This window comes from Amblyomma mixtum, chromosome 3 (assembly GCF_055824585.1).
Source record: "Amblyomma mixtum isolate Tamu chromosome 3, ASM5582458v1, whole genome shotgun sequence".
Taxonomy (NCBI): domain Eukaryota; kingdom Metazoa; phylum Arthropoda; class Arachnida; order Ixodida; family Ixodidae; genus Amblyomma; species Amblyomma mixtum.
The window spans coordinates 296,036,560-296,059,397 of NC_143014.1; the positions used below are offsets into that span (position 1 = coordinate 296,036,560).

Consider the following 22,838-nt stretch of genomic DNA (forward strand, 5'->3'; position numbering starts at 1 on the left):
AAAATCATATAATCAGACACTAACCTATCAACACAAATAGTCACTCGTGCTGTCACCATCTGGGGACTACCGTCCATGTCCAGAATGTACTTTAAAAAAAGACGCAAGGCCTCCTATCTACATAATTTGTTCCTGCACAGGAAAACATTGTTCTGTAGGGAACGATATTGGTGAGCATAGCAGGGCAAAATACAGACATAATCTTTCACCCTGCTACACTCACCAGCAATGTTGGCCATGCATGAAGCCCATGAAAAAGAGAAATATCACAATGCCTGCACCATGGGCAATGGTCTGCCTTGTGAATCCACATTAACCTTGTGGTATTTGCATTCAAGATTCATAAAATTGAACTACTTGAACATTGGAGAAGAAAGCTTAGGTTAGAATTTATTTCTCTGATTACATAACAAACTTGGTTTGGATCCCTCATCATACTTAACGCCGGCACCAACCATACAAACTCGTCAACACCATTCCACTTCTCTAACCCCTATATTCGCTAGAACAGACAAGTTTTCGTTCTTTCCACGCACAATAACAGATTGGAATCAGCTAGTTAAACCATTGTCTCATGAGCTGTAACCAATTATTGCTGTATTGTGTTGTTCTTTTTTTGAACTGTTGCGTTTTTTGCTGTTTGATTGACTTGTTCGCCCACCCTGCTTGGACTCAGTGTCCGCAGTATTTTGTAAATAATAAAAAAATTTAAAAAAATGTCTTCAAAATATGCATCATAATGTTGCTGCACCACGCATGCGTAAAAAGGATGGTGCTGTAAAGCTCAGCTTGAAGGACTGCAATGCTTTCGCGGACATGCTTTATTAATGCATGCCGCGTAGCATGGAGGCCAGATGTTTGTTCAGGAACTTTATCCTCTCGTCCTCACTGCGCTTTTCATTCGGGTGTCCCTGCACATATGCACCATAAGCCCCTACAAAGAAAAAAAAAATACAAATCAGAAAACCGATTCAAGTCACTGTGATTGAAGGACAAGAAATCTCGAAATGCAGCTGAAAAAGAAAAGTGGCAAAATTCTGTCCTTCGCAAAAAAGCAGATAAACACAAGCCACTGTTAATCACACATTGAATCGGTGGTCTTCAGCACAATGTGCTGTGACGTTCCGTGCGTGAAATACCAGGGCCCATACCTGAGAACATTCTTCTGGAGGGTGAGCGAGTGTGACGTTCCGTGCGTGAAATACCAGGGCCCATACCTTCGGCGGAATTTTCTTTGTGCTCAACCGTCCTACTCCCTTGTCTCCCCTTAAACGGTCCGCGTTCGGCGGCGCCGCCTAGACGGAGCCCCCAGTGGCGGCAAGCCACTGAAGGGGTACAATGGTACAAAGGCGCCGGCCGGAGGGAAAGCCAGCCCAATTAGGCATGCCTGGCCGTACAAGGACAAGAGAAGAAAGCTGCCGGCGGGAGACAAACGACATTCCAACCAGGGATGTCGGGGATGCCGCAGGGCGCCGCCGTGGAAAGGAGGAAGAAAAAAACATTCCAGTCGGGAAGACAGGAGATCGGGCGTGGCCGGCGGAGCAGATATAGCTGGCGAGTGCGGACGAAAGGGACGCAGAGGACGAGATCGTTCACGAAAAAGGGTCCTTCAGCGCCGAAGCCGGACGGCGCGCAGCTTCTGCCAGCCACCGACGGATCGCAACTCCGGAGACCATCCATCGCCCCCATGACGGCGTCGCCACGTAAGCTCGGACACCCCAGCCTCTGATGTACCATGTATAATTATTGATTACATCATTTTGTTTAAACTGAGCCATACGGTGTCTTCTTGCCACTCCGTCCCGTGTGGACCTGCGCATTATGTGGGGTCGTCACACTGGTGTCAGAAGTGGGGTCTCAAAAGCAAATGTCCTCTGAATGCTGCGACATTCATGACTTCAAAATTGTAATGAAAGGGGAATCACGGGACTGATTGTGGGACTTTGACCCCCCTTTGAGAGGCTTGAGGCACCGGAAGGCTGGAGCGAAAAAAAAAATGTCTGTAACTGACGGAGCTCCCACTCCACAGCCGTCGCTCGGAGCAAGCATGCTGGCATTAGGAAGCGTCATTCCGACGTTTACGGGAGATAAGACAGGGGTTCCAGTCTGCGATTTCTTTTCCATGCTAGAAGAGATTGGGAAAATGGGGGGATGGTCCGATGCTCAAATGCTGGGAATGGCGAGGTGTAAGATGGCAGGAGCTGCTCATGATTTTGCTTGGCGAGACGAAAAAGTAAAATCCACAAAATCATTTGCGGAATTTAAGAAGCTCGCGTTCGAGCATTTTGACACTGAACCACGTCATGTGCGGGTACAGAGGTTCCGTGACGCCGGACAGATGGTAGGGGAGGACGTGCGAACGTTTGCGTCGCGGCTTCAGCGCCTAGCGCGCGATACGCTGAGTAGGGAGGAGGAAGGAGACCAGCTAAAGAAGAAATACGCGGAGGAACTACTTAAAGAGGAAATGACCGCTTTGTTTGTGGCTGGTCTGCAATACCCCGTGCGCCGGTTCGTGCTCTCGCGCAAGCCGAGCAATTTCGACCAAGCCGTGGCGGCCACATTGGATGAGGAACGAAATGAGGCGCTAACGGCGGCCGCAGCGAGAGTACGCGTCATAGAGAGAGCGGTGCCCAACCCTGAGGTTGCTCTCTTGACAGAGCGGTTAGATCGCTTAGAGCAGCTGCTATCTCACCAGGTGGAACGCCAGGTTGAAGCGGGCGCTCAACGGCGCCCATTCGCTGGAAACCGGAGACCGCCACAAAGCTACAGGCGCGGTATGCGAGATTTTGAAGAAATCGCGTGCTTCGCGTGCCAGGGTCGCGGACACATCGCAAGGTTCTGCCCAAACGTGCGCCGTGGGGAGCCACAAAGAGAAGCAGGCGAGACACGCCCTAAGCAAACCTACAGCGAGGCTCCAGATACAGGGACAAAAAACTAGGTTGTCCTCCCCATCCTGATGAGTGTGGGGAGGGAGCAGCAGCTAATGAGGTGGTGGTGGTTTGTGTGGCCGACGAGGCATGCCCTGTTGTGCGTTGCAAGTTAAATGGTTGTTGCATGGAATTGTTGATAGACACGGGGTCAAAGGTGACCTTGCTTAAGGAAAGCAGCTTTAACACTCTTCGAAGGAAAGGGGATCGCGAGGTGTTGGAAGCCTCTGGTGGTATGGCAACCAAATTTGTAGGCATAACGGGGGATCCTCTTGGCATAAGTGGGCTCTACCGGTTACACTTCACTCTCGGCGGAATTGCATTGGAGCACCCCTGCTACGTATGCCCGGACACGGTGTCTCTGCCAAACGGAGTGTCAGGTATATTAGGGCAGGATTTTTTGAGAAAAGGGAAGGTAGTAGTCTCATTCTCTGAGGAAGAAGTTAATGCGGGGGGCTCAAAAGTTCCGTTTTTGAACAGGAGCAGGGCTGAGATTCGCAGTACCGATATTGACACCCGTCAAACATTGGGATCATTAGAGAAGGTATATTCGCGGGTTGCCGTAAAGCTGGTCGATGAGGCGGTCGTCCTTCCGTGGTCGGAGCACATTTTGTACGCTTATGTGCCTGCAGATGTAGAGAGCGGCGCCGTAGGAGTGCTTGAACCGGTCGACTCTCTTAGTAATGGCCTGAAGGCGGCCGCGTGCCTCGTGACTGTTAATGACGCCCACAGAGTGCCCCTACGGGTGGTTAACTGTAGCCAGCAGCCCCTGAGCCTTCCCAGGAACAAAACATTGGCTTTCTTCACCTCTGCGATAGAGAACCATGAGCCCACCGATACGGTACTCGCAACTGTAGAGCATGCTAGTCTTTCGACTCCTCCAAATGCGTTGTTCGATCTTTCCCACGTAAAATCCAGGGAGAAGGAGGCTCTGGCAGGTTTGCTGAACGACTACTCAGAGGTATTCGCCGCGTCCAACCTGGATTTGGGCTGCTGTGGCGTTATAAAGCACAGGATAGAAACCGGCACTTCATCGCCCGTTTACCAACGTGCGTACAGGATTTCTTACTCCCAACGTGAGGAGATGGAGCGGCAGGTGCAGGACCTTATTGATCGCGGCATTGTCGAACACTCAAAGTCACCATGGGGAGCACCGGCACTATTGGTGGAAAAGCCAGATGGCTCGTATCGATTGGTGGTGGACTACCGCAAACTAAATGCCGTAACTCGCATCGATCCATACCCCATTCCCAATATACAGGAGACGCTTTCTCAGCTGGGCTCTGCCAGGTACTTCACGGTAGTGGACATGGCGGCGGGATTCTGGCAGATAGCAATGGATCCGGCAGATGCTGAGAAAACGGCATTCAACACGCCCTCAGGGCACTATGAATGGAAAAGAATGCCGATGGGTCTGGTCAACAGCCCTGCTGTCTGGCAGAGAACCGCTGATGTTATCCTGGCGGGTCTTCTGGGGAAGCTGTGCTTCGTGTATATGGATGACATAATCATATACAGTGACAGTTTTGAGAACCACTTGCGCGATATTGAGCAGGTTTTGGTGCGACTAAGAGGAGCTGGTCTCAAGCTGAAGCCTTCTAAGTGCCAATTCCTCAAAAACGAGGTGAAATACCTCGGGCACGTTGTTTCAGCTGACGGCGTGCGACCGGACCCTGAGAAACTAAGGTGTGTCTCGGATTTTCCATCCTCGACTAGTGTCCGCCAGGTCCGGCAGTTTCTCGGCCTGATCGGTTACTACCGAAGGCACATAGAGGAGTTCGCCAAGCTCGCTAAGCCGCTCACTGCCTTAACAGCCAAAAATGTCGCCTTTCGCTGGTGCAAAAACGAGGAGGATGCTTTTGGGGCCCTGAAGAGGAAGCTAATGAGTGCACCGCTGTTGCGCCACCCGGATTTTAATTTGCCCTTCGTTTTGGCCAAAGATGCGTCAAAGTTCGCAGTTGGTGCTGTGTTATCTCAGGTTATCGAGGGCAAAGAACATCCCGTGGCTTTTGCTAGCCGACAGCTGAGCCCCACAGAGCAGAAGTACGGAGCTACAGAAAGGGAGTGCCTCGCCGTTGTCTGGGCAGTAAAGCACTTCAGATGCTACCTTTACGGCCGCCAATTCAAGCTAGTCACAGACTGCCATCCTCTGAAATGGGTGATGAGTGTCAGGGACCCTAGCTCGCGACTCGCTAGATGGAATCTACAGCTGCAGGAATACTGCTTTGAGGTGGAGCACAAGTCAGGAAAGACACATCTGAATGCTGATGCGCTCAGCCGTACAGCTGCCGTGTCAGCTATAGATGAGTTTGTCCCCGTAGTCGACCCCGCCGAATTACGCACAGAGCAGTGCAAAGATCCTGACCTGAAGCGAATAATCGAAAGCTTAGAGGGCGCACCATCTCACCCCGAACAGCTAGGTTATTTCATTGGCAAAGACGGCACCCTGTGTCGGCGCACGAGGCCAACCAGGAAAGGGAGACCAGAGAAAACCGCTTGGGAGAGAGTCGTCATACCTGGGTCGTGGACAGAAAGGGTTCTTCGCGCGTTCCACGATGCGCCGTGCGCCGGTCATTTTGGCGTAGCGAAGACACGCAGGCGCGTCGAGCGTTTGTACTTTTGGAGTGGCATGCGACAGGATGTTAGAGACTACTGTGCGAAGTGTCATTCCTGTCTCGAAAGAAAAACACCCAAGGGACGCAGGCCAGCACCAATTCAGCCGTTCCCTGAGGTTTCGGCTCCTTTCGAGCGGACAGGTATGGATATAATGGGCCCATTGCCCACGACCACTTCTGGAGACAGGTACATTTTAGTATTTGTCGATCACCTTTCAAAATACGCGGAAGCGGTAGCACTCCCAGATCAGAAAGCAGACACGGTTGCAAGAGCATTTGTCGAACAGATCGTGCTCCGACATGGATCTCCGAGGCAACTCTTGACAGATCGGGGAACGAACTTCGTGTCGCAGCTAATGAGGAGAGTTTGCGAGCTGCTTAAGATCACTAAGAAGCAGACAACACCGTACCATCCGGCTTGCAACGGCGCGGTGGAGCGACTGAACCAAACCGTGGCCGGGTTCCTGTCGCATTTTGTTTCGCGCGACCAGCGGGACTGGGACTTGTGGCTCCCTTATGCAATGTTTGCCTACAATTCCGCAGCACACGAGAGCACGGGCGAATCGCCATTCTTTCTTCTCTACGGCCGAGACCCGGACCAGCCTAGTGAAGTGCCAGAGGGCCCCCGTCGTGTCCCATACGCTTCACTGGACGACTATAAGGTTGAGCTAGAATCGCGCTTGCAAGTGGCGAGGGACATCGCAAAGGAGGCCTTAAAGAAAGCGGCGAAGCGCAGGAAGGAGGTACACCATCGCGGTGCTAGAGACGCGCCGTTTGATGTGGGGGACAGCGTGTACATCGAAAACTGCCAAAGACAGATTGGGTTGGCTCGTAAGTTCCAGACGAGGTGGAGAGGACCGTGCGAGGTTGTCGAGAAGCTTTCTCCGGTAAACTTCAGGGTCCGAGACGTGAACCGCCGCTTGATAAGGATACACGCAAATCGCCTCAAGTCGGCACCGGTTCAGTATTCACGAACTGAGGAGGGGGAAAGCGCAGATTTTGATGGGGACCGAAGTGAAGCGGAGCGCGCAGATTGTTCGCAAGAAACGCCCTCTCCTGCATTTGTTCGGCAAGCGCCAGAGGTTACGGCAGGAATGCCACCGGATTTACTTCATGCATTGCTGGAGGAAGGAGCGCGCGAGGTTGCCGCGCAGATAACGCCAAGAGAGGCTCCTGCCACGAGCCCTCGCGAGTCTCAAAGCAGACAAGGGGTCACAGAATTACTTGGTACGGCTCATGAACGCCGATATCCGCTTCGAAATCGGAAAGCTAAGTCGGACTAATGGCGTAAACAGAGCGGAGTTGGGGACTGGTTAAGACTGTGTAATGCTGCAGCTCATAACCTTGCTATGTGCTTATGTGTTAAAATATCGGAGTTGCTAGTTAAACCTTTCTGCCATTAAGTGACACTTTTACAGGATGCAGAACATGCCCGACTTCCTTTCGTTATCTATATATTTTTTTTGTCTGTGCCGTGATTGTGCTGGAAGTGGGAGCTCCTTTGTAACTGTGGTAAATTTATTTCGTCCAGTTTGGACTAGCAAGGAGAGGCTTGGGTGCTGATTTTCATGTTTGTCTGTGAAAGAAGATCAGTGCTGCCCCTGGAGACGCCAGTTATGACAGCTGCGGCATATGGTGCAGTGCAGTGGTGTTGTGTGCAGCGAAAAGTGTTTTGTCGGACGGAATGTGCGAGGCGATTCAGAAAAAGAAGGGGAGCTGCCTGGACTCAAATGTTCGGAGAACATTCTTCTGGAGGGTGAGCGAGTGTGACGTTCCGTGCGTGAAATACCAGGGCCCATACCTTCGGCGGAATTTTCTTTGTGCTCAACCGTCCTACTCCCTTGTCTCCCCTTAAACGGTCCGCGTTCGGCGGCGCCGCCTAGACGGAGCCCCCAGTGGCGGCAAGCCACTGAAGGGGTACAATGGTACAAAGGCGCCGGCCGGAGGGAAAGCCAGCCCAATTAGGCATGCCTGGCCGTACAAAGACAAGAGAAGAAAGCTGCCGGCGGGAGACAAACGACATTCCAACCAGGGATGTCGGGGATGCCGCAGGGCGCCGCCGTGGAAAGGAGGAAGAAAAAAACATTCCAGTCGGGAAGACAGGAGATCGGGCGTGGCCGGCGGAGCAGATATAGCTGGCGAGTGCGGACGAAAGGGACGCAGAGGACGAGATCGTTCACGAAAAAGGGTCCTTCAGCGCCGAAGCCGGACGGCGCGCAGCTTCTGCCAGCCACCGACGGATCGCAACTCCGGAGACCATCCATCGCCCCCATGACGGCGTCGCCACGTAAGCTCGGACACCCCAGCCTCTGATGTACCATGTATAATTATTGATTACATCATTTTGTTTAAACTGAGCCATACGGTGTCTTCTTGCCTCTCCGTCCCGTGTGGACCTGCGCATTATGTGGGGTCGTCACAGTGCCCTTTGTAAGCATGACAAAATGAAGTTTTGTTCCAATTCTAAATAGCAAGCAGGCTTGCTAGTTAACATATACTGGCTATTCAAAACAATTAATTCTGTTAGGAATGACTGCTGCACAGAAATTAGACATCCTACAGATGGATGCAGAAAGAAGTTAAATTGATGCAATCACTGAAAATGCCAAGAACACCTGTCTTGAAAGTACAACACTTTTATTATTCACTTCTAAAAAAGACACTTCGGGTCCATCACTGGATTCATATGTGGGGGACGCGATTCAAGGGAACCGTGCCTCTCTCTCTCGCTTGTTTCCTCCTTCCCACTTATGTTGTTCCCTTGGAGCGAAAAATAACCCAGTCTGCACGACATCTCAACGCTGTCCTGACGTCCTTTATTCTGCCTCTTGAATGGACCTAGTGCGCCTATACATACATGCAGTGATAAGATGGCCGAAGCCACCACGGAGCAGCTCGGTGCAACTCACATAGGACAAAGTGTCACGCGTCACCGCACACCATATTTTGCTGTTCCTAGTAGCTATGTTTGAAAAGAAAAACAATGTGTAAAAGAAAACAATCGAGTTATCAGATAGTTTTACCACAGCATGGTCCGCTTTCGCAGATGAGTCGCAGACAAAACTATGCCTGCGCAATGGCCGATGTGCGCTCTTCAAGGCGATCAAAGCACGTGCAGATAGCTCAACGCGGGCACGGTTTACGGTAGCAGTATGCGAATCGCCTCCACGTAACAAAGAGAGTTCAGCTTAAGTTAAGAACAACGCAGCGAGCTATGGAAAGGAAAATGATAGGTGTAACGTTAAGAGATCGGAAGAGGGCGGAGTGGGTGAGGGAACAAACGCGGGTTAATGACATCCTAGTTGAAATCAAGAGGAAGAAGTGGGCTTGGGCAGGGCATGTAATGCGAAGGCAAGATAACCGCTGGTCCTTAAGGGTAACGGAGTGGATTCCAAGAGAAAGCAAACGTAGCAGGGCACGGCAGAAAGTTAGGTGGGCGGATGAGATTAAGAAGTTTGCGGGGATACAGTGGTGGCAACTAGCAAAGGACAGGGTTAAATGGAGAGAGATATGGGAGAGGCCTTTGCCCTGCAGTGGGTGTAGTCAGGCTGATGTTGATGATGCGAATAGCACTACGCTAAAACTATTTAAAATGTTACCCTGCAGCTATGAACAAGTAGTCTTGCATCAATCAGATGAATGCGGCAGTATACTAAAGCGGCTGCGTGAAGTGCCGCCGCTGCACCAGTACAGTCACTTTCTCGAGAGTTCCAATTTTAGCGTCGCATGCGAGGCACCTGTATGACTTTGCGCGCATCGTGCACTGTTCTTACTGTTCTCACTCAACATGACGATGCAAAACTGAAGTTGCGTGCAGTTGACTATGCCGAGCAATGACATGGAATTCATGGCCGGCACCAATTGTGAATGTTTGTGCCATGCGCATACCCAGCGTACCCTCCCCGCCGCAGGATGACCAGAGTAAATCCCTGCGTGCTGCAGGCCTATTTCGCTCCTGTTTTCATGACTCTGGGAAGCAACGGGCACCAGGCCAGCATACATATGTTCACGAGAGATAAAACGCAGCTCCCGAGAATTTTGTTCCCATGGAAATACGGAGTTCCGGTGCAGGCCTGGCGCAGACTTCTTGTAATTTGGCATAATGTAGCAGCATGTAGCAGGCTATGCCTTTTGGCACAGTTTGGCGCAGCAATCACATCACTGTGCATGTGAACATATGCCATATTCTGTCCTCATGGCGAAAACATCCAAGTTCACACATAGTAGTTGCCTGTGTCCCCATTTTTTTGTTTATACACAGCGGGTGCCATAATGTAGTGCTGAAAGGCTACTAGTAAAATAAAAATAGCAAAAGAGACTGATAACACTTTTTTAAAGAATAAAGCAAGAAGGCAATTACGTTACCATTCAAGATTTCAGTGACGGAAAAAAGAACCTGCCATGGTTTAGCTGAAAGCTTGACATATTCAAGCCTTTACAATTCGTTGAATCACATTGAGATTTCATTTAAGCAATGTCAGCCTACTCACTCCGCACTGCTTTGAGCTTTTCGGGCGTCAGTGCTGGCTTTGCCTGGGCCCCGTCTTTCAGCTTGTATTGGCAAGCTCTTCCAGTAACGCTCCTGTTCTTCAGCGTCGCTGAATCCCAGAAGTAGCGCATGATTTCTCGGGTAAACTGGGAGTCCGTGCTTGCCGCGCACATCCATTTCCATCTCTCAGCGTCGATGAAAAAGTTATCGCCAATGTGGACCTAACAAAAGAAGCAAAACATTTTAGTGAACTCAATTGAAACCTCCAACTCAATGAAAGTACTCAGTTCTAACTGAGCGCTGTGAGAAAAAAAGAGGAGGTTAGAGAGAGCATCATTTTCTTATCTTTATTCGAGAAATCTGCCAAGCTTCTTGTTCACACTACTGCCCAAGACAGAGCTACGTTTTGCTGACTGATAAAAGCAGCCACTGCCACTAACCTCAGAACCACCATTCAACTGTAGTCTGTCATGGGCAGAGCAGGCAGCATAAAGTTAGCAGCGCTTTACCAAGTCACAAATGAGAATGCTTTAATAGCGTTGCATTAGGTGCACAGTGCTCGCCTACACATCACACTTTTTTTCTTGACCTTCCATTTTGCTGAAGAAAAAAAAGGGCAATGCTAAAGCTCTTGTCAAATGCACCAGGGTCGGCCATTTACATGCTCTAAAAACATTTCAGTTCCCACCTGAGCATGTGAGGGGGGACATAGGTTTCGAGAGCCAAAAATTTGCGAAAATAACATTTTCGTCATATTTCGACTCGCGAAGTCCAAGGCAGGAAAAAAAAGCCGGTCCACACACCTTTCCCAAAAATGTGGAGAAAGGGCAGACAGGACGGGAGGCGAGGGTGGGGATAATAGGTGGAGGGGGACACCTTCAATCTTACCAACAAAGAAACATCTAGGAGCTTCTTTTGTTGGGCTCTGAACTGCCCTCCAAATGCTCAGATGTGGGCTGCACCAGCATAGCAAAAATCGCATGCAAGCTTCCACTGCCTACTAGGCACAGTTCCAATTGGTAGCGCCTTATCTCCGTACTGGGTGGGTGAAACAGGCGAGCGAAACGAGTTTTCATCTCATCTCTTTATTTTGAATTTTCAAACTAATAACTCATTCGCATGCTTTGATTTGAATAATTCTTTTTACAATGTTGTCTGGAACGCATGCTGATTCAATTTAATGTGATTAATAGGCACCGAAGAAAACATCGCAGTGGCCTTTTAAAACCAGTCCCCCCCTTTTTTTAATTAAGGCACATTTTTAAATTTAAGCTTCTTGTATACCTCATGAACTACACTGACATTTGACATTACAGCCATCATTTGGATTTTCAAAGAATGTCAATTATAAAGTATTTAGTTGTTGGGAAATACCAGCTGTTTTTCATCTATTGAGATGTCTTAAACATTAATAAAAAGGAGAAAATATGCAACTAAAATTTGGTGTCTATTCAGGATTATCATCACCCACACAAATATAAGTGAAAAGCAGTTTGTTGTATGTGTAAAATTGAGCTTGCCTTTCCATCCACAGCCACGAAGAGTGGAGCCTTTGAAATGGTGTCGCCTCCAGCAGCTGCTGGCTGGAGTGTCTGCAATTTATTACACATTTTAGTAGAAATCAAAGCCGCATATCCTCTTTCAATGCTTACAAACAGGAAGCAAATCTGCCAACATGACCAGCAGCTCACTCTTGAGTCTAGCATGGGCGTACTGAAGTAAACTTTGCACCACAATTAGCATGAAATTACTCATTAGCCTTCAGGTCAAAAGAATGCAGTGAGCGCATCAGCGACAATTTGAGCATATGGATGGGAGTACATGCAACAAGTTGCGGACAAACGAAACGGGTGTGCCAAAGAGGGCGTTACATAAGCAGAGGAGTTACCAAGGGTTGAGGTCTTAGGGCTCGAGACCTCTAATCAAAATAAAGTTCACAATATGGCCTCTTCATGTCTCCTCGGAGCAGCACTAATTATGATCGCCAGTCAGCCTCCACAGCTGCTGTTAAACTAAAATAAGAGGCAGCGAAATAAGGGCAAGAGTCCTACTTCTTATGAAGCCAGAGGAGAGAAGAAACAGTGAAAGCTTCATTTAAGCAAGCAAGAAGGCTACACGTAACTATGGGAGAGGGGAAATGATAAAACAGGCAAGCAGCAATGACCAGCATCACACACAAGAACGCGCACCGACTGCATTATCGTTACACGTGGGTGCATGAGCCATGAAAGCGTTTCTGATAGTAAAATCTACATATACACTACACACAGTGACAGCAACTATATTCAATGCCTTCAGGTTTTGATGGCTCTTCTTGGTCCAAGACTACCTGCACTACAGAACACAGGCTAAAAAAAAAGAGAAAATCCAGAATTCAGCAGCCGAAGTGGTATAATGAAAGCTTCATTTGCGCAGCATGACTGGCAGGTTCCATCCTGCTGTGGTCCGGTTTTTCCTGCTACTTCCTCCATCGCTTTGAAAGAACAGCAATCATCATCGGCACCAAATCTGCATGCAGCTATTCATATGTGTAAAAAGGGACTAGTAGGCAGCTCCTGCGTGTGCTTCGAAACTAAGGTATTCCTCTCATCTACAAGCCATTTTCAATGCTCGGGCACTGACTCCTATGTTTCAAAACTTTGTTGCCGCGAAAAAAGAATTGAACTGGTTGTTTATCAGGAGACCTAATGACTTCAGTAACACAAAAAGATGCCCGCATTTGTGAAGCTTTCAAGAGACACAGAGCCTCTTACTTGAATCTGCGACCTGGGTGAAGGCTGGTGCTCTTCTGGCTCTTGCAGGTTGGCCTGCCTGTCGCATAAGGATGACAGCCGAATGTTTGGTGGCACCTCTTGCCTCTCAGGGGTGCCTGAAGTTCTGCTTGTGTTTGGAGGGGCAATTACTGGCCCCAGATATTCAGACACAGGGCTGGCCTCCTGCTGGTAGCTCTCACAAGCCTCTTGGGGGAGTACCATCTCCATGACTGAATCTTGGGAGCGGGCTGCTGAGTTTGGACTCTGCAGCCCTTGGTTGGTTGGGTCAAAGTCAGTCTCCTGAAAGTGGTGTCAAGAAAGCGTTCAACACATCGAAGAGCAAAGATATTTCGGTGAATGCCTCGAATCGCCATGGCGTTGAATGGCTACAGGATTGCCATGTTGTGCTACCCATAGGCAGGCAATTATTTTGTAGAAATAGCCACCTTACATTGGCTGTACAATCTCTAGAATCATACTGTGATTTCCTATCGGTGTGCTTTAAATCTTTCAGTCTTCTCTTCGGGACCCTGATCTAAGAAGGCATTAAAAATGAAAAATTAGTTTAAAGATGTTGCCAACCATGCGTTATGTTAGCTAGTTAATTCTTAGAGCACACCGAGACACAAGTGAGCAACTGGGTTTTACCTAAACATAAAAAGCGACACAAATATGCTGCACATATAGTATGAGGTTCATTACACTGAATGTATATCTGTAGATGAGAGATAATGCAATGTTATTGTACTGTGATTCATACCTCAGATGGCTGCCTCGAAGCTGCTTGCGTTTTCTTGCATGCTAGTGCAGCCATCACGTTGTGTTCCAGTCGCCCTGCAGAAGCCATGAACACAATGACCAATTGGACATTCCACAATAAGAGCTTTCAGTGGGCATTAATCAATATTTAGCTCAGTTGCCAGCCATGAGATTTAAATGTCTGATATTTTCGCCTCAGAAATACCAAAGCATGGCTTGTAAAATGCAACAGATGAGAAATTGTTTCTAACTCCCTGCCAATCGAATCCAGGAACCCCTTGCAGCAATGATTTATAGTCAGTACTCACTTCACTGCAAGATAATGGTTTAATATCCTGCTTGTGCACTTCCAGAGCAAAGTCATACACTAAATGCTCAGTCAAACTGCACACTAGACACAGGTTTTACTGAAAGCAAAGTACATATTTTTATTTCCAAAAATAAAAATTACTGCATTGCCGACATCTTTCTCATGCCGCCTGCTTCAAACAGCGCAAAAGCCACTTATTTTTTTTTTCCTTTCTGGGACAATCAGATGTTTGCAATATTAATTAGCCACTTACTTATGGTCGTGCCCATGAGCTCCTGGAGCTCATGATTTCGCTGCACTTCATCCAGCCGGGCCCTCTCTGATACCTTGAGTTTCTCTTCAAGCGTTAAGATCCGCTTTTCAGCTCTCCTCAACAGTTTGCCAGGCACCACGTCATCGTCGCTGTCTGTGCCAGACTGACAGGCTTGTGCCCGCTTTTTGGCGATATGCTTCATTGTTGCTCTTTTTGCAGAAGCTGCACTTTTTTCATTTCTTTTGCTGTGGGGTTCAGCTGATGAGCCTTGAAACAAATATGAAAACAAAATTACAGTAATGCATTAAATGCAAAGGCTACAGAATTCACATGAGCAGTAAGGCTACCTCTAATGGTCGATTGATGACCCGGTGGCTTGCCTCTTCTATCACTGTGCGTGGCACACTCTTCCGCTTCTTCATCATCCTTTTGATGAGGTCTGCCTTGTCAACTGCAAAATAAATTAATTTTACTGAGTAATATTTGCAAGCCTTGAAGGACTGTGCAAGTACAAACCATGCGACAAAAACCTTACTGAGGTTTTCACCCACAAACCGAGCATAGCTATTACATCCGTGTTTAAAGAAAACAACATCTATTCTGCGGGCAGCCGGCCAAAATGCGCCACTGAAATATTGGCACTCATCGTTTTTTTTATGCTTAGTTTAAGCATTTTCTCTGTTCTTTTTCTCACGGTCCAAGACACCCTTAAAGCAGCGCAGCAGCAGCTACTAATTTGTTATATCAAAGAGGAGCCACTAATTGTTGTCGTCCCGACTCTGCCTGCTGTGTATACATGTGTGTCGTGCACATTACGGCAGATGGAGCCACTGCCCCAGCAACCGACCCAGTAGCAACAGTTACGTGTGCGTCTGTGTGAACTGACAGAGATGCTGCTGAGCTGTGGTGTGTGTGGCCAGACAATGATTGATGTAAGAATGTAACCAGTGTGAATTAAAACCATTGCTACGCTAAAGGAACACAACACTGCTATTGGCAGCTACACAGCGTGAAGTGAAAGCCACTCAATGTAATTTTCATTACCTCTTTTGGCTAGCAGAACTTCGCACTCTACTCAATATTGGCCATTGACAAGAGCCAAGAGCAGCAGCAGTGAGTGATCAATCTTTGCTTCTGTAGTAGTCTGACCTCTGATGAAATACGCTTACCACCAACGGCTGCTAGCACAGCTCGAAACCACCAGCAATGTAAAGCCTCGTGGGTAGTGCAGAAGGGATACACAAGTGGCCCTTTATGAAGTCGAAGATAGAAGTGCTGTAGTCGAAGCGAATTTGAGCACATGGAGCAAGCTGCCCCATAATACTTCCAAAATTTTCACGGGCTTTTATTTGTGCTAAAAAAACAAGCTTGAGCCATGCAAAGGGTAGTTTTTCAGAAGCATCTATTCCACACCATTTTCATGGCACTCAACAACTTTCCAAATCTTAATTGAGCATTTAAAGGACCACAGACACAAATTTCAGTCACATGTTTTCTTCTTGCAAAGGATGTGTTGGCTTTTAAAATACAGATGGTTCACAATGTGGTATTCAACCACTACGACTAAATTATTTATAATTCAATTTCTTCTTGAAGCTTTTTCTGGGTTTGGGTTCATCAACCAAGCGATAGCAATGACAAGTAACAGTGTGTGTTCAGGTTATGACAGCTGCTAAAAAAACAAAGGTTGTTAATTTGTTTTAATTTCTACAACACAAACAAGCCTGCTGCAACAGGCGGTACGACGCATCAGCAGTCATATTGGCTTTTTTTTTTCATGCTACACATGACTGAAACATGAACCACATGTCACAGCAGTCAAATGGCTGATGAGAGCAAAACCGAACCAGCATAAAGAGGAAATCTAATTATAAATCATTTAGTGGTCGTAGCCTAATACCACAATGTAATTCATGTATACTAATGTCTAGCACATCATCTGAAAGAACAGAACACGCAAGCAAAAATTTTTGGTCTAACTCTTCAAACCCATACTAAAAGAGTGAATTATTAATGTCAACTATAAAGTGAATTTTGGGGTTTAACATCCCAAACGGAAGATGGGCTTCAAAACGCCGTAGTGGCGGGCTATGGAATAATTTATCCCACGGCCGAATAATTTATACAATTTGGGGTTCTTCAACGTCACACGCTCTGTCATCACTGCACATGGGGGGACCTTTTGCATTTCACTCCCATTGAATCGCACGGCTGCCGCAGCGGGGATTGGGCCTAGGATCTACTAATTATTAAAGTAGGAATTACAAGAAAACACTGACAGATACTCTACTCCCTACAATGTTCACTTCATCCCAATTCAAAAGAATGATTGGATTTTCTTTTCTTTAATCTTTATCCAGCCTAGCTGAGGCAGCAGCGTGCCCTTCGATCAAAGCAAACCACTACAGACTATTTTTTTATTTAAACCGTGGCCGCTGTATTTTTGTGATGACAATAAAAAATGCACATGTGCCGTGAAATGTCAGTGGACACTGAATGCTCTGGGTAGTTAAAAATAATTCGCGGCAGGCAGGTATCTAAGGAGGAGTAAAGAAGGGGCTCAATTTGCTTTGCAGTGCTACTGTTCAGCTGGCCTCTCAACAAGCACCCCCCTCCCTCCTTCCAGGAACAATACCTTTGGTGCCCATGAAGCATGTCAAGAAGCTACAGTGTGTGTGTAATTGGCTTAGCCCTTCCTCCACCAACCTGCGCCCTGAAGCTGGGAGTAGGACACCAAATAATATCCATGAAATCACATGAATACTTCCAGTTGTATGTTCTTGATTGGTACCTTCAGTTGTGGTCTGTTAGCTATAAGGTGTAGCCTTTGGATTTTTAGCTCCCCCTCTACACCATCGCCTTTCGCCGCTCTGAATAATACCTATGGCTGGTTAAAAAGAATGAATTTTTAAATTCGTGCCCTTCATATACGCGGGCGCAGCCAGCAGCTACACGATCACGCTGCCGCACTTTGAACATCAAAAGCAATAGCAATGTACAGGAAATATTCAATAAACGTAAACAAACGATATGGTGCTTAATATTCTAGGCACTATAATATACATGCAACATGACTAACATGGTGTAAAGTGGAGAAACGCGAAACGTGCAGATGACATCCTAAACGTGAGGAGCTGAGTTACAACTTCAAGCAATTTTAGAGCTAAACGCACGCGGAACGCCAACCAACAAGAAGCACAGAACCCAAAATGACTGACGGTCCCTGGCAGGGCCGTGCCTTGTCCTCGGCCGCTGCCGGATAAGAGAGGAATGGCTATCCACGACCTACAACCTACTTTGCAATAGTTTCATGCCAAAATTAACAAATTTTTTAGCAGAACTGGATTAAAGAAATTTAAACTTTGGCGGCGCGCACATTATCTTTCTCTTTCCTTGTTTCTGCTGCGTACATGACGTCTCGAGACATCATCGAAGTACGAGATCGAATGCGAGTGGCTCGAATTCGGACATCATTCGAACCCAACGACATTCAATGTCCCATGCGCCAGCTCATTAAAGATATTTGATGCTAACGCTATTCAATTTGAATGATATTATATTAGCTACTGAGATAGCGGTATAAGAAAATCGACATCTCAAATGCGTACTTACGTCCTAGAATCACAACATCGCCGTCGTAGAATCCTTCTTCGCCTTCATGGCCGCCATCGCCCGGCCGCCAGTAAATCTTCCTGTTGTTCGTCACTTCCCACACGTCCTTTGGTTCGAAGTCCTTCACCATTGAAATATGCACGATGGCTTTTGCGCCGTCCTTGTATTCAACGTACGCGTATGACGGTGCTGTCATCTTCGACCGCGGTCTTACTGCGATGAAAGGTAACACAGCTAAACGGCAAAAACAACGCGGGCGAGGCCTGAGCACACTAGCACACAAACAACAACGACGACGAACGAGCATGAGACGAGCACGCAAACATGTGGCCACATGGAGGAAAGAAAAAAATCATGTGACCGGAAAACGGCCCCGCCGCTGGGGGCAGCACGGAGAGATGCCTCCCCTATTCATGGTGCACGAGCAGAAAGTTTGCCAGATTCGTCATCAAATTAGCCAACCTTGATATATCCCTATTATCTTTGTTCAACAACTTAATTCTGAGACGGTACAAGCTTTTATCCAGCTCGCTGTCCAAGCACCTATATTTCCGACCATAGAGAGGAACGGCGTCGTCTGCTCGAGCAGACGACGTTGGGCGCTCGCCGGCTCTGCGCCTCGGAGCAGGCGCACACAAAGGTTTTAAGAGCCGTGTCATGTAATCGTGCCACAAGTAGCAATCCCTGATTCAGGACCGAGCTGAGCTTACAGGTGTGCAAACAATGCGAAGGACCCGACTGTGCTCCTTTCGAATGAGACTGCAGAGACGCACATGCTTCGGTCCATTGTCGTGAATATTTCGCGTATTTGGCTACTGCAAGAACATTATAATTTTCATGGCTGCAATGGGAGCTACACAACCTGCATGAAGCAGGCCTAGCTTTTTAGTGTTCCCAAAGACGGAACTAGCCTGGAAGCATGGCGAGAGGCTATTTCCAGTAGCAACCGCGTTTACCTTACCAAGAAGGCGAAAAGAATTTTGGCAGCGAGACAAGTGCGATGAAGTATGAGTCAGTCGCCTTTCACTGTATCTATTTTAAAAAAAGTGGTTTGGTTTGGTTTATTGGGGTTTAACGTCACGAAATGACTCAGGTTGTGATGGACGTCGTAGTGAAGGGCTCCGGAAATTTCGACCACCTGGGGTTCTTTAACGTGCACTGACATCGCACAGCACACGGGCCTCTAGAATTTCGCCTTCGTCGAAATTCGGCCGGAAAGGGTGGGGCTGCCCCTTAATCTGTATGAACCGGAATCCCCGGAAGTTATTACCACGTCCTGTTTCTTTCACTACTTATTTTTGTCATGTTACACCAATTAGCCCGCAGTACTCTCGTTGCTACCAGATTTCGAGACCGGTTGTAAACGGCACTTGTTGAGAGGGTTAATACTGCATTTGCTTGCAGAGCAGGTGGCTCGCCTTAGCTGCTTTCTTCTCGCGCTCGTACCCCTGCTGGGAACACAAAAGGATAGAGAGCAAGTATTGTGCCTTTACTAGAGGCTGGAGCTGAAAGGGGATGCGACCATGGTGCCCTAAGCTGCCCTAAGCCGCGCTTACATCAATGCCAAATAATGCACCTTGAGTATACTTCGTGTGGCGCTTCGCCCTTAGCTATTGTTTTGCCTTCTTTTTGTTTTGTTGGTTTTGTTTGGTTCTTGGATCCTGTGGTACACTTGCGCCCTTGTCGTTCCCTCTGTTTTTTGTTCTCCTCCCTGTAAAGAATTAAAGGAGTATAGACACCTAATTTTGGTGGCATGCTTTCTTCTCTACAATGATGCGGAAGACACCACTATGAATGAACCACCGTGTGATATTCGCCTACGACTGTTAAATAATTGATAAACAATTTTTTTTTCTGTCGTGCTGTTTCGGTTTCGGTTTCAACACCCGTACGATGGCTGTGAGGCGACGTGTGCTTTTGTGTCACGTGAGGCATGGAAAAACGTCCATATAATCGCTGCTTCATCGTTTTAATTTACTGCAGTGCTGAAGCCATTCTTCAAGAGCCGGAATGACAACAAATGTGGAAGCAGCGATGATATGAACGTGTCGTAGTGCTGAGTCGACTGTTGAACCGGAACCGAAACAACACGAGAAAGAAATGCGATTATAAATTATTTAGCGGTAGTAGAAAGAATACCAGGCGGTAACCCATGTATAATAATGCATTACGCATCAATACAAACAAGAAAACATGCACTCAAAATTTAGTTTTTTGTACTCTTTTAATGTTCAGTTGAAACCCTGCGCTCGTGCGTGGCGCTGTATAACATCTCACGTGTGCTCTATGCATAGAGTTAATATAACGAACTATGTCTCTATGTCTTGCTAGCCCAGCAAACGTCGAAGTGCTGGCTTCGTTGTAATATCCTGTCGTTGATTCTGGTCGATTTCTAATTTGCATGTACCCTTTGTTGTAGGGTGAAGGCATTTGCCGTTATCGATGGTTCGTCTTACCTGCACTTGAACAATGCGCTTTACCATAACTTATCTTCCGCGTATCACACCCATACCCATTCCGCAAGAGTACGCTCAACTTAATACATTGAGTGAACTTATCGACCAGCGTGAGGCAAACAGAGCACGCAAGATGTCGCTTCAGCTTCATCGTTTACAGACTCGTCCCCCATGGTCATACTGTCAGCTCACAGACAATCGCCTCTCTGCTTCGACGCCGATATCAGCCGCCCATCTTTCTTCAGGGTGCATAATATACACCGATGCATCACACACAGCAGTGCAGGGAGTTACTGCAGTTTACAGTCCCTCACATCCTCATCTCAACTCCCGCGCTACATATAGCACGGATACTTGCTCCCCCCTGGCCTTGGAGCTTCAGGCGATACACAATGCCATTGCTTCCCTTCCACTCGTACCTACTTTCGATATTGTACACATTTACACCGACTCCCTTGCCGCCCTTAAGCAGCTTAAGGCTGTCCAGCGCACATTCCAAGTTACACAATCCATTCACCAACTTTGCACAAAATACCCCTGTCCTGTGCGTATACACTGGATTCGCGGGCATACCCAGGATCCGCATAATATTCATGTGGATGCAATGACACACCTTGACACATCCGATATCCCGCCACCTTCCCCTCTTCCCTCAGATCCGTTCCTGTTCCATGTTTCCGAGAAACAGTCTTTGCGTCAGCGAACACGCGCTCTAATTCCTCCGTGTTCGTACCCTCTTCCCCGGAGTCTCACTCAGGAGGAGGAGGAGGTATCTGTGCGCCGGATTCGGGCAGGAGCGGCTCTGACTCCTTGTGTGCGTCATCGGTGGCGTGAAAAACGTTACGAAGTGACAGACAAGTGTCCCCATTGTGGTGCTGCGCCCGACCAGTGTGATGAAAAACACTTGCTGTGGACTTGCCCGGCTACAGCTTCCGTGAGACGACGTTTACTAAGAAAGGTTGGCCTGCGATGGGACGTTGCAGACGACTATACCAAGTGGACTCTAGATAATCGCTATATCACGAACTTGTGCCGCTTTTTAAGCGAGGCTTGTTTGCACTCCTTTTTATAACTTTCTTTCCCTTTTCATTATGCCTGATGGCAAACAGCTCGAATAAAAAGGTCTTTTCGTGTGTCTTTTTTTGACTCTACACAATGTGCGATCGCTCGGAGAGGAAGAGGCGTAAAGCATACCTGCACGAGGATCATGAATTTTCTGTGCCTGCATCGACGCGTCGCTACAGGCAGCGGCTAGAGGTCGTGAATGAAGCAGCCGCAACGGATGACGATACTGCCGAAGCTTCTGTAGCCTCTGGCGCTGTCACCGGTGGCTCGCCGTGTCCGTCAAGCAGCACTGAGAACAACGTGCCACCATCGCACGAAGACGACGAAAGCGCGTGTAGTGCCGGAGTAGGGGAATCCATGCACTATGAGGAAACTCTTGGTGCTACTCTGGATGAATACGGAGACGAAACTCTTCCCGGCTCCTCAACAACAAAAGCGGCCGCCATCGTGATGATTTTAGCCTTCGTGGTTGCACATGGGCTGCCATGGGACGCCGTTGACGGCTTGCTACGGCTCATCAACGGACTGTTTGGTCTAGAGCGTGATGTACTGCCTCGGAGCAAATACCTGCTTAGGAAGCTATGGGCGCCTCAAGTGAGCGGCAGTGTAGAACACCACTACTATTGTTATCTTTGCGGCAGCCTTTTGCGCAGCGACTGTAGTGTGCCAGATCAGATGCGGTGTGACACGTGCAAAAGAGCGCTAAGAAAATCGCAGCTGAAAGAACGGGGTTGTTTTTTTTCTATTCTTAACTTGAAAAAGCAACTTCTTCACAGAATCGAAACATGCAAGGATTTGATACTACAGCAAATGAGAAAGATAGAACAAAATTTTACAGAAGATGGAATCTGGGACATAACAACTGGAAATCAACACAAAAACCTCCGGAGCCAAGGACACATCTCTTCTGGCGACCTCACTGTTACCATTAATACTGATGGGAGCCCGGTGTTCAAGTCCTCAAAGACGTCAGTATGGCCGATACAGCTGATGATCAATGAGCTTCCTCCAAAGCTTCGCCAAAAAACTCCAGTCCTGGCTGGTCTTTGGTTCGGCCCGAAGCATCCAAATATGGGTGTCTTCATTGACAAATTTGTCGAAGCTATTGCATCCGTTGGGACGCTTTTGTGGACATGTGGGCAAGAAACTATAAGGTCAACTGTCCACGTGATTTGCTGCACACTGGATGCTCCTGCTCGTGCTGCAGTGGCCAACTACGTCCAATTCAATGGAAGGTTTGGTTGCCCATGGTGCGAAACATGCCGAGAAATGGTTCAAGGTATGATTTTCATTGTTTAACTATAATGAGAGATCTTACTTGCATGATATCATACATCACTGTCTAAACATCAACCATGCAGGCCCCCACTTATCGTGGTACACAAGTGCTTTTATGAAATGCTTTAAGGACAAAAAGACATGCGTATTTGGCAGCAAAACCATAATATGCCGCATTAAGAATTCGCATCGATTTTGTTAGAATAATTAAGGTAACTGTTAGAAATACATGCAAATATTCACACAGCAACATTTTTACTTATGCTATTGATTATATAGCATATTGTAGCGTGCAACGCCAAAAAGAACACCCGCGCACAG

General features: G+C 47.7%; 1 protein-coding gene and 1 long non-coding RNA gene across 2 annotated transcripts; one reads left to right on the plus strand and one right to left on the minus strand.

The window, feature by feature from the left end:
- Window positions 1–14,295: 14,295 nt before the first annotated feature.
- On the minus strand, window positions 14,296–17,788 carry LOC149355276 (uncharacterized). The gene is made up of 3 exons (XR_016289706.1): window positions 17,719–17,788; window positions 14,454–14,557; window positions 14,296–14,373 (listed from the first exon to the last, which is right to left on the minus strand). It is a non-coding gene; the product is annotated as an uncharacterized LOC149355276 (long non-coding RNA).
- A 3,541-nt stretch (window positions 17,789–21,329) lies between these two features.
- LOC149355277 (uncharacterized) lies at window positions 21,330–22,538 on the plus strand. The gene has a single exon (XM_089576096.1). The coding sequence runs from the start codon at window positions 21,330–21,332 to the stop codon at window positions 22,536–22,538; it is 1,209 nt and encodes a 402-aa protein (XP_089432222.1).
- Window positions 22,539–22,838: the final 300 nt, after the last annotated feature.